This window comes from Centruroides vittatus, unplaced genomic scaffold (genome assembly GCF_030686945.1).
Source record: "Centruroides vittatus isolate TY-2023 unplaced genomic scaffold, ASM3068694v2 contig_707, whole genome shotgun sequence".
In the NCBI taxonomy this organism is placed as follows: domain Eukaryota; kingdom Metazoa; phylum Arthropoda; class Arachnida; order Scorpiones; family Buthidae; genus Centruroides; species Centruroides vittatus.
In genome coordinates, this window is record NW_027122448.1 from 4,198 (window position 1) to 19,550 (window position 15,353).

Here is a 15,353-nt window from a genome sequence, read left to right on the forward strand (position 1 = left end):
TAATACAATTTAAGATTATAGAAAAATGTTGCAAAAATAAAGTATAGCTTCTAATTCGAGATTCGAAGACGTTATTAACTTAGTTATTATATTAACGCTGAACGAAATAGGAAGAGGGGTGACAGGTACAATACATCATAACCAAAAGTGATGAAGAATCAACGTATAATTACACGAAATTAGCGTGCTTTTCTCACATACTTTCTACATGAATGATCTGAGATAAGAAATAATTAATGTTTCTTCTTTTACACAGGAGTCCAGAGTAAGGATGGATATCCGATGGATAATAAAGGATGTAAAATCTCTTGTGTAATCAATAATCAATATTGTGAAACGGAATGCGTTACAGTTCTGAAGGGAAAGAAGGGTTACTGCTACTTTTGGGGACTGGCTTGTTATTGCGAGGGACTTCCCAACTGGGCCAAAGTTTGGGACAGAGCAACCAATAAATGCAGAGCTTGAAATAATGTCGTAATTGTTTTTCAATTGTAGTCATATAAAATAAAATTACGTATCACTGTAGTTATTAAATACAATTGTACATTTTCTTTTTTAATCGCGAAACATTAATTTCAATTTCAGGAAACATCTCACTCACTGTCTTAGATTTAATTAGTAAAATTCTGACAACATTTAAATGATAATTTTTTAAAATTTTTTAATACTAGTTGTTTATAAGTAAAAATAACTGTTATATGCAGACAGATTCCAGAAAAGTGTGTTTGGAAATGTGACTACTCATTTACTGGACGGTTTTTATTGGATATAAATAATTATATTCGGAGACTATGTTATATGTTTGATCGGACATAGCAACGTAATACACGGAGGATCTGCAAAGGAAATGCTCATTGAAAGGATTTTCTATAGAAAAGTGATTCGTATTTAAATAATAGACACGTTTACAACCCGTAAGTATTTACTATATCGCATTAGTTGAGCGCGAACCCACTACCATCTTCCATTATGAAATGGTTTTATTTGCTCGGCCATTGGTAGGCTTTCGGAAGATCAGAATCGTTTCGCATTGCCTCATTTCGGCCATTCGTGATTAAAGTTAAATCAATTCTTATATATTGAACATTACTTTAATTCTATAGTAGTCTTAGTTTTATTGTGGCTTTTATATGCTATCTGCTTCATGAAGGGAAAAATTGCTCAAGTCGTGCCCCATAATAAAAGACAAGTATACATTGTAGGGTGTATTAAATAAACAAGAATTATTTGTTTTATTCAAAATTTTCGTAAAAGTTGTTGTTATTTATTATGATTAAGTTCGAAACATCTGTATCTTTTATATGAAATTAACAACACCAATTAAACTAAAATCGGTAATGATACGTTTTGTAGGAAATACAAAAGGGTATCTGATGTCTTTGAAACTAAGAATTTAAATTAAAACAAAGTTGCAAAATTTTCACAAATTTCGAGAGATTCAAGTAGACACCAGCAAGAAGAATTTCTTGATTTTATGATGGAAAAGTGGCGTAGGTACTGTACGTTGTTGTGATATATAGAAAATGATAAGAGTCATGAAGAAGAAAGGTGTCTACTAAGACTAAAAGCTTAATTTTTAGAATAATCATTAATGTTTTAAAATGTTAGTTTGCAGATGTGAATTACACTGTAAAGATTTTAACAGCGCTGTAGATTCTGCACATAGGAACAAAAGATCAAAAAAACGATACCTCTATATGTAACCCTTCGCGAGACGTAGCCCACCGAAAGAATCATATTACAGGGCAGTATTGAGTGTCAAATGGCGCACTCCGCTAAGCCTGTTAGGTTTTTGCAGACAGCCCAGCACGAGATACAGTGGGGTATTTCACTGATCTATCTACCCAAACTTATATCTGTAGTTTCATTAGTTGAAAGCCTGCGTTTCTACCGATTTATTGTATTTTCAGTAATTGAGAATGTGAGAAACCGAAGGTCAATAGGCGAGTGGTTACCTAAAGACTGCGTACTTGGCAACAGTCTGGGAAAGACCACTTACTCTGTCGGTTCGGATGGCTTTAGGAAGGCTATTTCTAGTGGGGAGATCGCCAGTAAGTAGATAGGTATCCAGATTTGAAATAATAGACAATTTGACAGGTTAACATGTAAACAAAGCATTTATTGACTATCTAAAGCTAACATACATACGGATTATACACGGTTAAATACGATAAAATGCGATAAAAATGCATATTATTTACAATAAGGGCTAATCTACTAGCTGTGCCCTTTCCGTTAAAAGAGAGTTCACAGACCGCTAACAAAATACCTCTATGCGTTGATGGAGAGCAGTATGCGACAATCGGTTTCTGCATGGAAGTATCGTAGTCCTCATCCGCTATCTTCTCGGGCAGGATCGGGGATGTGGAAACTAAAATGTGCATTAGCTCAAGTCTAACTTCCTGTGTCGATCACCTTGAGTTTCCGGTGACTCTAGTTTTTATATCAATATCGTGGAAATTGGGTCACTTGATCATCCGTTGTTTAAGATAACTTTCAAACAAATGATTTAACAGTTTTTTAAGCATTTTCCCCCAAATTCGCGCCTTAAATCCGCGGCCTGACAAGAAATTTTTATTTTAAAAATAAGATAATTACATTTTCAATCTACCTTTTTGCTTTTTTTTTTAATATTTAAAAGTTGACCAGATAGTATACAATTATATAAATGATTTTTTAAAATAAAATTATACTCTGTTCTTTTGGAGGAAGAGTGTATATTTTATGGCTTTTCCAAGTATGGACCCAAAGGTTCGACTGGAATTTGCATTTCTGGTTTCCTTTAACAAAGGTTTGGTTTTCTTCCTTTGTGTTACCCGCATACTCGTAAAAAGAGGATCTCAGCTAAATAAAGTTAATACAACAAATGTTTCTTGCAACCAGTCGCAATTTTTTTCAAAAAATACTTTTTCGTTTTTGTGTGCTTTCGACCAACTTCGTTTTAATTCGGATTTAACACGTGAAAATTTGTTTTATTACACTTATTTATTCTATTCAGAAGTAAGTTGAAAAAATTTTCGACAAACTATCATTTTTTTAAAAAAAACTTGGTAAGTTTTCTTGTTGCATCGGGTTAACTAATTCTCGTCGAGTAAATATTCTGGCATCCGATGATACTAAACCAAATTAAAACTGTTTTCAATGGTCAAAATCAATATTCGAAAATTCAAACTTTTGTATTCTATAGAGCTATCGCGTTTTATGTTAAGACTTTTTAAATTGCGATATATCGCTTTACATTTAGGCTAAAAGCCTAAATGTAAAGCGAGATATCGCAATTACATTTAGGGTTACACTCTTTACATTTAGGCTTTTAGCCTAAATGTAAAGCGTGTAACCCTAAATGTAAAATGTAACCCTTATGTCCTAATGTAACTCTATGGAGATTATTCTAAAAACGTTAAAAAAAACTATAAATTAGCATAAAAAACTGTCACTAACGTAAAATTTACTTTATTTGTGGGAATGAAATTTTTTCGTCAGATTATAAACAAATAATAGAATATACATCCGTTAAAACTCGCATACTAACACTTCAAATTTCTGCTCAGTAATAATTTGAATCAGCAGTACATTAGTAAGTCTTAAGTAATAGGCAATTATTAAAAACTAAACGAAAATTCATGATCTTTGCGTTTGATTTTTGTGGTATTGTTTGCTGTAAACCATTATCTTTGTATTAAAACAAAAATTACCGAGAAGCACCAGGAACTACAAATGTTTTTTAGATTGTAAAAATACGCTTAAAACAAAAGGAAAAACACTTTTTTTACGGTTGTTATATCTTATTCAAAATTAAAGTATTCATAACAAAAATATTTAGAATTTTTGCTCACCTACCCGCTTTATTACCATCCATAATTACTTGCTTTCAATTATATTGCAAACAAAATATATTCATTGTCTAAATAATGCGTGCGAAAAAAAATCGTGCAAAGAACGAAATGAACAAGTTTTGACTTATTTTAACGGGTCATAGCTGAGCAGGCATGAAAAGAACGAATGTCCTATTATTCTCTGACTATTCAATTTTGTCAGAATATACATATTTTTTCTTTGTGCTTTACAATGACTTGCCACAATGTAATTATAGTGTTGTCTCTTGTGAACAGAAGAAAGAAAAGTAAAGATGGTTCTGCCAGTGTTTGTATCTGTCCACTCCTTTTGCCAGTCATCCATTGTGAGGTTCATAATAACACTTTTTATATATGTGATTAGAATCTTGGAGAAGGAGCTATGGACATCGAGAGTGTCGTGGCTATAATTTGGCTATGGGAGGGCAGCGGATACATCTCTAGTGAGATGACGCCATTGGGCATTCTGCCACGAGGTGCACTAGTCGTAGATGCAAGTTCATGTAAAGCTCGTGAGCTCTTTTATAATCTATATCTATACTTACTAGGCCTATATAAAGAGACAACGTATTTTTCCTTTGTTCCAACTAACCGCGAAAACTACCAATCGTTACCAAATTTTAACTGTAGCAGTTTTATGATTCCCGGAATGTTTACTAGTAATGAAACCTACAGATTTTTTTTTATTAATTAAATAAAACCTCAACGAATTTCTGTCTATTTACTTGTCTCTTTCTTCACTAGATGGCGAACCATTAATTAGTACTTTCTGTCAAGTCATTATCTCTATGAAAAGTGTATTATTGAGGTTTACTATTATATTTGAAGAACTGGCATTAAATTATAATTAGTTAATTAACAAAATCTTCGAGGAATTAAAAAAGTGACGTCATCTTACTAGATGGCGGTACGTGTACAGTACACATGGTGGGTTTTCGTATGGTTACTTATTGTGTTCGTGATTCGTTAGGCCTAGCTGTATTTTCGTGAGTTTTATTTATTTGTGTGAGCGAAGTATTATGCCTACTCAAAAACGACAAATCCATGGCGCAGAAACTCTGAAGTGCTTTCATTTATGACACACTTAGACTATTCGTCATCAGCTAATATTGGATCTATAGATAAAGTATGTGGGTATTGCAGTAGTTTGAAGTGGAAGAATGGATCACAGGGGATTTGCTGCTTTTCTGGCAAAGTTAAAGTGGATGTTGTACTTGCTCCCGAACTTTTTCTATCACTATTAAATGGGACTCTTCTTGACACTAAACATTTTTTAAAGCACAATATGGCCTTCTAAATGACAAGTTTCGGTGCTACTGAAATACTTGAAAAAAATTTTGTGCCAATATTCAAAATTAAAGGACAGACATATCAGTTAATAGTGTGACCGCAGGGTTGGTACCTCTTTGGTATCCTGTCAGGATGACACCACTGTGTCTTTTCGGACAGACACAAAAACCGACTTGGCCGCAAATTTCGTTGCGCGAGCGATCGCGCTTGTAGGCTTCCAGATTTGGAATGGAGGCGGAAGGAGACTACCTGAAGAAGTACACTCCACAAATTAATATTTAACAAGAAGTTTATTGAGGGATATTATTATTTACAAGTCTTACGACAACATTCTAGGCTTAGCACAATAATTAATATCTTTAATACAAATTGCCCTAATTGTACAATTTTTTTTCTTGCGTAAGAATTTCATTTAGGTATTGTTGCAAATGCATTTTTTGATAAAATTTCGAGAATATTTTTAGTTATAAATAGATGAATTTACGCATTCGACATCATGTCGTAAATTGCCGAATTTTCGATGGTCCACACATTATTTTTTTGATTGCTTCATTTCATGCACAGAAAACATTTATATCTATACTATCAACAAAGAATTTGATGATTAAATAATATTTTGAGCGATGTCAAGTTTTATATTAGATGATCGAGTTACGCCTAACACACACCTATATAATATTAAAAATTAAAAATAAAATTCATGTGTAAAAATATAAAGAAACTATCTGTTAAATCCAAGGGCGTCGCCAAAGGGGGGCAGACGGGCAGTTGCCCCTCCCTAGACATGCGAAAAAAATTATTTAAATGCTAAGTCATTTATTGCCCGATTTATAATTCCCGCGCGAAAAACCCAATAAGATTATGTTTTAATTAAAATAATCTTCTTAAACTTCTTAAAATTTATGAATCGTTTTTATTTTACCTACATACAATTCATATCCTCTATCAATTTATATCATCTTGCCCCCCCTGGCCCATTGGCTGGCGACGCCCTTGGTTAAATCTTAAATACAACATTCATATGAGTAAAACAAACTAAAAACTTTGTCAATTGGTCGATTTACAATACAGAAAGAAGCATTTGAAAATAGGATCATATAACAATTAACGTTTATTGACTTTCACGGTAGGGGGTAAAGTTGTCCCGCTAATTTCCGACATAGACCAAGGCTCATTTTAAGACTTCATATACTCCTCCAGAAGAAATCAAAGACAATATCTTTTTCCGAGAGGTATTTTGTTAGCCCTTATCTAAACTCTCTCTCTCCACGTGGATAGAATGGGAACGACTTCCCGAGAACTTCACCAGCGACGTGCTGACACGAGTAGTTTAGTTGTATTTCGTGGAATTCTGTATACTGTATCTTATAGTTATATTAAACTTTTGTTAATTGTTAAACGGTCTACCTGTCTCTCTTGAACCTATCAACATACTCATTGCGTTTCTCACTCGACCGTTAAAAGACTATTAAACAAGCGGCCGGATGGCCGAGCGGTCAAGGTTAGCAGCCTGCCGCTCTGGGGGACCCGGGATCGAATCCGACGTCATCTTACTAGATGGCGGTACGTGTACAGTACACATGGTGGGTATTCGTATGGTTACTTATTGTGTTCGTGATTCGTTAGGCCTAGCTGTATTTTCGTGAGTTTTATTTATTTGTGTGAGCGAAGTATTATGCCTACTCAAAAACGACAAATCCATGGCGCAGAAACTCTGAAGTGCTTTCATTTATGACACACTTAGACTATTCGTCATCAGCTAATATTGGATCTATAGATAAAGTATGTGGGTATTGCAGTAGTTGAAGTGGAAGAATGGATCACAGGCGATTTGCTGCTTTTCTGGCAAAGTTAAAGTGGATGTTGTACTTGCTGCCGAACTTTTTCTATCACTATTAAATGGGACTCTTCTTGACACTAAACATTTTTTAAAGCACAATATGGCCTTCTAAATGACAAGTTTCGGTGCTACTGAAATACTTGAAAGAAATTTTGTGCCAATATTCAAAATTAAAGGACAGACATATCAGTTAATAGTGTGACCGCAGGGTTGGTACCTCTTTGGTATCCTGTCAGGATGACACCACAGTGTGAGACCCGTATTAGGCCTGTCCAATGTTAAATTTTAATTATTTCGAAGTCCTCTCGGGAGATAACGATCGAGATCCGCGATAACGATCAAGTTTCGAAGGATGTACAATCTTCCGCCGTCAAACTCACTTCCCTCCTTCTCAGGATCCGACCTGAGTCACGGAACTCAAGTCACCATCCTCGATCGCGATTGGTGATCGTGGCGGAAGGGACTTAGAGTATAAATAGGGGGGAGATCTTCAAGAACGGGGAGCTGACGTCCGAAGAAGACGAACTGCCCGGCGACACCGTATCCGACTCGATGGCCAAGTCGAGACGCCGAAGCCTCCGCCGACAAGCCAATCCTGCCGCCCACCTGTCGCTCCGCCAAGAAAGACGTCCGAGTCGAAGTATATTCTCGATCAAAATCGATAACCGAGAGGTATGAATCCCCTAACAATTGTGAGCTCTCTCTCTCCCGCGATTAGGGACGGGATGCGTAGCGTTTCTGTAGTAGTTCCTATGTTCCAATAAACCATTATCTGTGTTGTCCTGTTATGCGGATATTGCCTTTCTTTATCGACGACCCCACACACACTCTTCCACTCGACCTGACAAGTAACTGACCGATCCCGACAAGTCGGGATATCGCGCAAAATTAGCCATCCTTGACAGTGGGGCGGGTCTTGCCGACCTATTCGCCGAGAACAAGGAGGTCCGACTTCCGTCCTACCTCCCGGCGTTTCCCACAACTGTGTCTTTTCGGACAGACACAAAAACCGACTTGGCCGCAAATTTCGTTGCGCGAGCGATCGCGCTTGTAGGCTTCCAGATTTGGAATGGAGGCGGAAGGAGACAACCTGAAGAAGTACACTCCACAAATTAATATTTAACAAGAAGTTTATTGAGGGATATTATTATTTACAAGTCTTACGACAACATTTTAGGCTTAACACAATAATTAATATTTTTAATACAAATTGCCCTAATTGTACAATTTTTTTTCTTGCGTAAGAATTTCATTTAGGTATTGTTGCAAATGCATTTTTTGATAAAATTTCGAGAATATTTTTAGTTATAAATAGATGAATTTACGCATTCGACATCATGTCGTGAATTGCCGAATTTTCGATGGTCCACACATTATTTTTTTGATTGCTTCATTTCATGCACAGAAAACATTTATATCTATACTATCAACAAAGAATTTTGATGGATTGAATAATATTTTGAGCGATGTCAAGTTTTATATTAGGTGATTGAGTTACGCCTAACACACGCCTATATAATATTAAAAATTAAAAATAAAATTCATGTATAAAAATATAAAAAAACTATCTGTCAAATCCAAGTGCGTCGCCAGAGAGGGGCAGAGGGGCAGTTGCCCCTCTCTAGACATGCGAAAAAACCAGTTTCGTTCTTAGGCATTTTATAACCTCTCTGGATAATACTGTCACGAATGAATTTACTCTTTGTGATTGTCCTTATTGTAAGTCCATCCTTTGCCGCCAAGCGGGAAATTATTTCAGGCAAAGACTTTTTTGCAACATATCCTATTATTGTAGATTGCTTTTCAGTTTTAATTTTTTTTTTTCGATTCCGGTTTGAAAGATGACCCAGGCTGTATAACTGATTTTGATTCCCCCGGTTGATTTACAAAAATATTGTGGACTCTTTGGAGGTGCCTGTCGTCAAGGCCTGTAGTATTCGACCTTTTGCATGAAATTTGTTTTGGACATAATGAGCAGTGTGCGGTAGATTCGTTTATTATTATTTTCATTTTTTATAATGTTTTGCTATACGTTCCATATTAAATGAATAGATTGGTATCTATTTAAATTTGTTCACGATCTGTAACAATAATAATAATCCAAAATTAATGTTATATCTTTGTTTACTGAGTATCACTATCATATCAATTACTGTTTTATTATATAAAATAACAAATCTCATTCAATGTAAACGTCTAACTGAAGTAAACAAAATCTAGTGTTTGTTTAAACTTACATGAGATGGGCGTCGTTTCCACAAGAGCGTCGCAACACAACCGCGCACAGCACGTCACCTCAAAAAGTGAAATTGACGACTAACTGACTGAGCTGACAGTGCTGACACAGACAGTTACAAATATAACGATCTCATAAACAAACCTCACAAAATAACAATATGGCGGCGAACGCATTTATTGTGTTCTCAGTAAGTTACGTAGGAGCATCAAGTAATTACTCGTTAAGCTAACAGAAGGCGCTCTCAATGACGGAGTGCGGAAAGCTAATAAAGTTTATTATGACTTTTTGAAAATAAAATTATTACAATACAATTTCGACAAGCGTGTCTTGAGTCTTGAGCCTTGACCGTAAAGTCCCGGGAGCCGAGACAGGAGACGTCCCGGGACCCAAACCCTATTTTAACATAAGATTAAATGAAGAAGAATATATATATATATATATAAATAAGTATAATTGATAAAATTTTTGAGTGGTTAAGTGTCATTGCACTTAATTTGTTTTTTTTTATCTCTGTATAAATTTTCTATGTTGAAACTGGTTGTACCTTATACACTTACATTAAGAATTTTGAAATATCGAAGTGGAAAAAAACTTTCAAAGCTACAATAATATTATTCACTCCGTATTTTCGACATTAAAAAGCCGTATAATAGGTATTTTACTAATTAAATATAGTGCAAACAGTAAAAATTCTGACTGAAACTGTTTCAAGAAATGCATGTAAGTAATTATAATCCTACGTATAGCTTTTTATATGTAACGTATAGGAATCTGTAATATGAGTTTAATGCATATATATATCGTTTACAACTGATTTAACAATAAATTAACTAAAATATAGCCTTAAAATTTATTTTATACGTAAATGATTTAGCATTTTCACAATAAATCCTACAATTAAAAGTACTAAATATGCTTCGTCATATAAGATTACCATTCATAGATTGTTTATTTTAAAATATCGTAATCTTGTACGTATACTAAACAATTTTCTCGAAATTTTCAAGTAGATCGGAAGCGCATTGAATGAGGTCACGTATGACACAATCGGAAGTAGATTGGCGTCACGGAAGACGAACGATGGGATTTTTCCGGGATTCCTGATTAACGTGCCAACACGTGAATATATATTCATTATTCTCGTCTTTCCTTACGCCGTGTACTACAATATAAATCGATGGACGTGTGTGTTTACCTATTTAACAATTGAAGTGAGTAATTTTTTTCTGCTGTATATTACTACACTATTTTTGTATTATTCTGCATTAAAAATATAATTAAATTATCAAATTTAGCGTATATTTGTTTATATTTTACTTTACAACTGGGTGTATAGGTACACACTGAGCATCTTTAACATCACTCTTTATTTAAAAATATCTTACACACCGATGCGCGTTTAATTTACCATTATATAATATTTTTAATATGGAAAATATTCATATTTTATGATGTAGCGACAGAAGAGAGGCGTATGCCCAAAACGCGTATCGGTGTGTAAGATATACCTAAATAAAGAATAATGTTAAAAAGCCCAGTGTGTACTTATGCACCTAATTGCGAAGTGAAGAATAATTAGAAGACACGGTTTCAGAATAAGTCAAAAGTATATTCATTTGTTAAAAATAGTTTGATAGTATTTTCTACCTTTATTAATTTAATATTTAAAAAGTGGATAACGCTATTTGTATAGTAAACGTCAAGGTTTTAAACTCTCATTTATTGATATGATTACTGAGAATATTTTAATTATTAATTAAATTAAGCATAAGAATCGTTAATTTTAATTAAAATACTTTTATTTTTACCCTTTATTTACATTTTTAATATTATATACCGAATTTATATATTAGAAGCTTGCAGTATGTTTTCTTTTTATATAGCAATAATTAGCTTTCTAACGGGTAAATTAAATTAACAGTTTATGAAATCAATATATAGATATATTTCTAATAAAATTACACGCGTATATGCAAAGGTGACATTGACCGATTTTACAAGGTCACAGTATATTAATACGGGAAAAACATGAGAATTTTTAGGATTTCCACATACGAATATGTATAAATTAAATAAATTATATATATTTTTTAGAATTATAAATCACGTGAGTCACCCTCTTCTATGTATCGATATGAAGATGTAGCATTTTATATAGGCGTTTAGATTGTATTTTCTAAGTATTGAATATAATCATTCGAATAGTATTTATATTTTTAAAATAATAGTGTATTTTTATTTTCGAAAATAATCATGACTTTTACAATTTAATTTGCATATAAATCGTTCAAAAATAGATTATAGATATAAATTGAACATTTAAATATGTTTAGGCTTAGATCATAAGAGGTTAAATTATAAGAAACGTTCAAAATATTTTCAGTTTATCTTTGATATTTCGATACGCCTAACATTATCTTTATGTTTTCTAAAGCACTCTTGTATAAAGGAAACATATATTAATTTTATTCAAAGTTGATTGATATTGATGAGAAAAAGGTACATTCATTCAACATGTTTACAGAAATTGTAAAGTAATTATTCTGTTTATTTATCAACGTTGTACAAATATAGAGAAGTTTACAAGTTTTAATGAATATAATATTAAAGGAAATTTATATATATACAAAGAAAGAAATTATGTTTTGTAGTAAGCAGAAACCTGTTGTTGAACGTCCTTGATATTAGAGTTTCATCTACGTATTATCTGCATATGAAATTAAATTATTACAAAATACAATGACAAAAAATAAGAAAATTATATTATTGTTCGATATTATAAATGAGAAAAAATTTATTAATTTTTCACTTAAATATGAGGTTGTAGAGGTTGATTGTATTATGCAATGGGAGACTACAAAGAGGGAAGACTTGCTACGAGAAAATGACCTCTATTCACTTGTTATACACGCGAAATTTCATGTTGTTAATACGGGAAACCCCACTCAATAACGGGCTGGGCAGTTTTCAATTGTTTCATCCACTCGACACTTGTCAGCCAGATATTGATTGTAAATACTTAATTTAAAGTTTATAAATCTTAAATTATTACATTAAAATAACCCAGGAAAAAAATTTCATTTGCGATTTTCTTCGTTTTCGTATTTCTTCTTTTGCAGTTGCTATCACTTGAAAACAACCACATTAAAAAGCAATATACAGTATACGTCTAATATATATTGACAATACTGACAATATATAAACACTATATAAACGAGCAATTATTTATTGTGACATTGTCACGATGCTGAGCTGCAATTTTTAATCATCTTTTTAATTTATTTAAATTAAAATATATGCTCTCTACCTCAAATTAATAGGTTCATCTTTCTGTATATCAAACTTTTCGTTTAACAATAGAGTCGTGCCGGTTATCTATCGAACACTTTTGAGGGCATAATCTTTGAATTAAAATGACGTAACTTCCGGTTTGCAACGAAAGTTACTTTTTAGGTAATCGGTGCTTCCTGCACCAAAGCTTTCAACATCTACTCTCGAATTTTATCTACCTAACTCCGTTCTCGAGATTTAGGAAGCATAGACAGCCAAACGGACAGACAACAGTGGGAATTTCTAGGTTTACGATTTACTCAAATTGCAGCCCATCTAAGATTAGCCTTTGACTAAAGTTGATATTAATTTCATGTTAAAGGTTTTATAAAAGATTTTCGATCATTTTTTATAATAAAAATAAAATAAATATTAAAGATGAATATAAAACTTTCGAATTGTTTTTATCCCTGCATTTTATGATGCATAAAAATATTCGAGTGACCTTTTATCTGTCCAAGGTCGATCTTGCAGCACACAAATCAAGGTCGAATATAATTCGAGTCACGTATAAATCTTTTTCGTTGATTATTTACTTACATTTAATGGTCTCATCCGACCCCTACTATTAATATTTACAATATAATTCTAGTGTTTCTCAGAAAAAAGTAATCTTAGAAATTCCTGAGATTGAAATTATGAAGTAAAAAATACAATTTCCTCCGGTTAAGCAACAACTTGAAACTTAGAAAAGGTGTCTGGTATTTTCACCGATGCGTGCATCGTAACTTAAGTATCACTGTTCTAAGCAATCTCTTAATGCTTTGCAGAAATTAGTAATGCTCTATATTAGTATATCGTGGTATAAAATCACATAAAATTATGTTATAAGATTCTACTATAATATAATTCAAACACAATAGAGTTTAATGTGATTTGTCTGCTGACTGATTATAGGAAATTCAACGTGTTAGTTGTCCTTGTAAGTTTATTAATATCATTTATATAATATAAAACTCCTGAGTTGTTTTGAAGTAAAGTGTTAACAAATTTAGAAGTTTTGCTTATTGGAATTTTATAAATGAATTAATTCGTTTACTGTTTATATTGTAGATAAAAATCTGTTTTTAAAGAAGAGCTTCAACTACTTGGAAGATGAAGAAGAGCATCCAGACGTTCCTGATAATTTTTCCTATATTATCAAAGTTAACACAAGTCGTCATAAGTGAAGGAGAATTGACTCTAAATTCTACAGAAAGTTTAGTTTCTGAAATTTATAATTACACAGAAACGAATGCAGAAGAATACGGATATTATAGTGAGCAGTTTCTGTCGTGTCTGAAAACATTAATCGAATTCGAACATTTTCAAATACTAGAAAATGAAACTGTGTACATTCCGAATTATTCATTTCTTTCTCATCGAGGACTTTATTCACGAGGAGATTATTATCTAACCGAGAATGGTGTATACGTGTGTTTTCCACAGATTTTCATTAAAGAACATAAAGAAGATTGCTACATGCAAGAAATTTTACAAATTACCACTGTTGTGGGTCTCTCGTTGTCTGTCGTTTGTTTATTATTGCACGTTATAGCATATATTTTAGTACCAGAAATGAGGAATTTACCGGGTAAAAATATAGTATCGCTCGCCCTATCTATGCTCGTAGCTAATTTAATTTTCATGATTGGAAGGATAAAATTCACATCCACTTGGACATGCTACCCTCTGGGATTAGCCGGTTATTATTTTATGATGACGTCTTTCTTCTGGATAAATGCAATATCCTTCAATGTGTTTCGTTCCTTCAGACAAGCTACAACTAAACTGCGGTTGATGTCGAAACAGGCGGAACTCAAGACGTTTTTCTTCTATTCCTTATATTCCTGGGGTATTCCGGCATTGTTCTTGGCCGTAGTGATCACAGGAGAAGAAAATGCAATATTTCCCGAAGATTTAAAACCGGGATTTAAGTCACGTTTACGGATATGTTGGTTTACTCGACTGTGGTCCATGGTTGTCTTCTTTGCCATTCCCATAGGTCTGCTAATATTTATAAATATTTTATTCTTTGTATTCAGTGCTCATATAATATTCTCAAGTTTCATGAAAGTCGATAACCAAAACAATGGAAGAAAGAAAAAGTTTGTTTTGTGTGTAAAACTTGCAATTATAATGGGTGTAGGATGGATTTTTGGACTGCTGACGTATTTTATATCCTCGGTGGTAATCCAATTCATTATGATTTCGGTGGTGACGCTTCAGGGTGCTTTTATTTTTGTGGCTTTCACTAGATTTAGTAAAACCAAAACGATTTTACTTCATCGATACCGTCGATTCAGAAAGTCCATGGCTTCGTTATCCACGTTTCGTAGTGAAGAACGGAGATCCAGTTCTAATAAATCCACTGTTACCACCACCAATTCCAATTCATCTTGCAAGATAAGATATTAAGCAAACGAAACCATTACAAAAGGTGGTAATGTTAAAAAAAATAGAATTTTTGATGGGGTCGTGTATGAAAGATTTTCACGTACAGTTCATCTTCATGTCACTGAACATTTTTTTCAATTTGTTTTCTTGTTATTTATTGCGTTGAATATTTTGTAAAATAAATAAATTTGTTTTAAGATACTTATTAAAATGTACAAATGCTGGTGATTTTACATTAGTAACAAAATCAAAATATTTAAAACTTTATCAGTAAATGGCATTCAAATCTTTTTTATTATAATGAATTTTTTCGAATAAAATTTACTATTGTTGCGGAAAAATATATTTACACTCGAAATGTATGCGCTATTCTATTGAACTGCTCAGTAGAATAGTGCAATAGTTAATAGCATAGGCAACAGAT

At 33.0% G+C, this 15,353-nt stretch overlaps 1 protein-coding gene across 1 annotated transcript; it reads left to right on the forward strand.

Annotated features, from left to right (window-relative positions):
- The first annotated feature begins 13,614 nt into the window (after positions 1 to 13,614).
- On the forward strand, positions 13,615 to 14,967 carry LOC136980552 (G-protein coupled receptor Mth2-like). Its single transcript, XM_067276680.1, has one exon. The coding sequence runs from the start codon at positions 13,649 to 13,651 to the stop codon at positions 14,948 to 14,950; it is 1,302 nt and encodes a 433-aa protein (XP_067132781.1). The 5' UTR covers positions 13,615 to 13,648; the 3' UTR covers positions 14,951 to 14,967.
- The last annotated feature ends 386 nt before the right edge of the window (positions 14,968 to 15,353 follow it).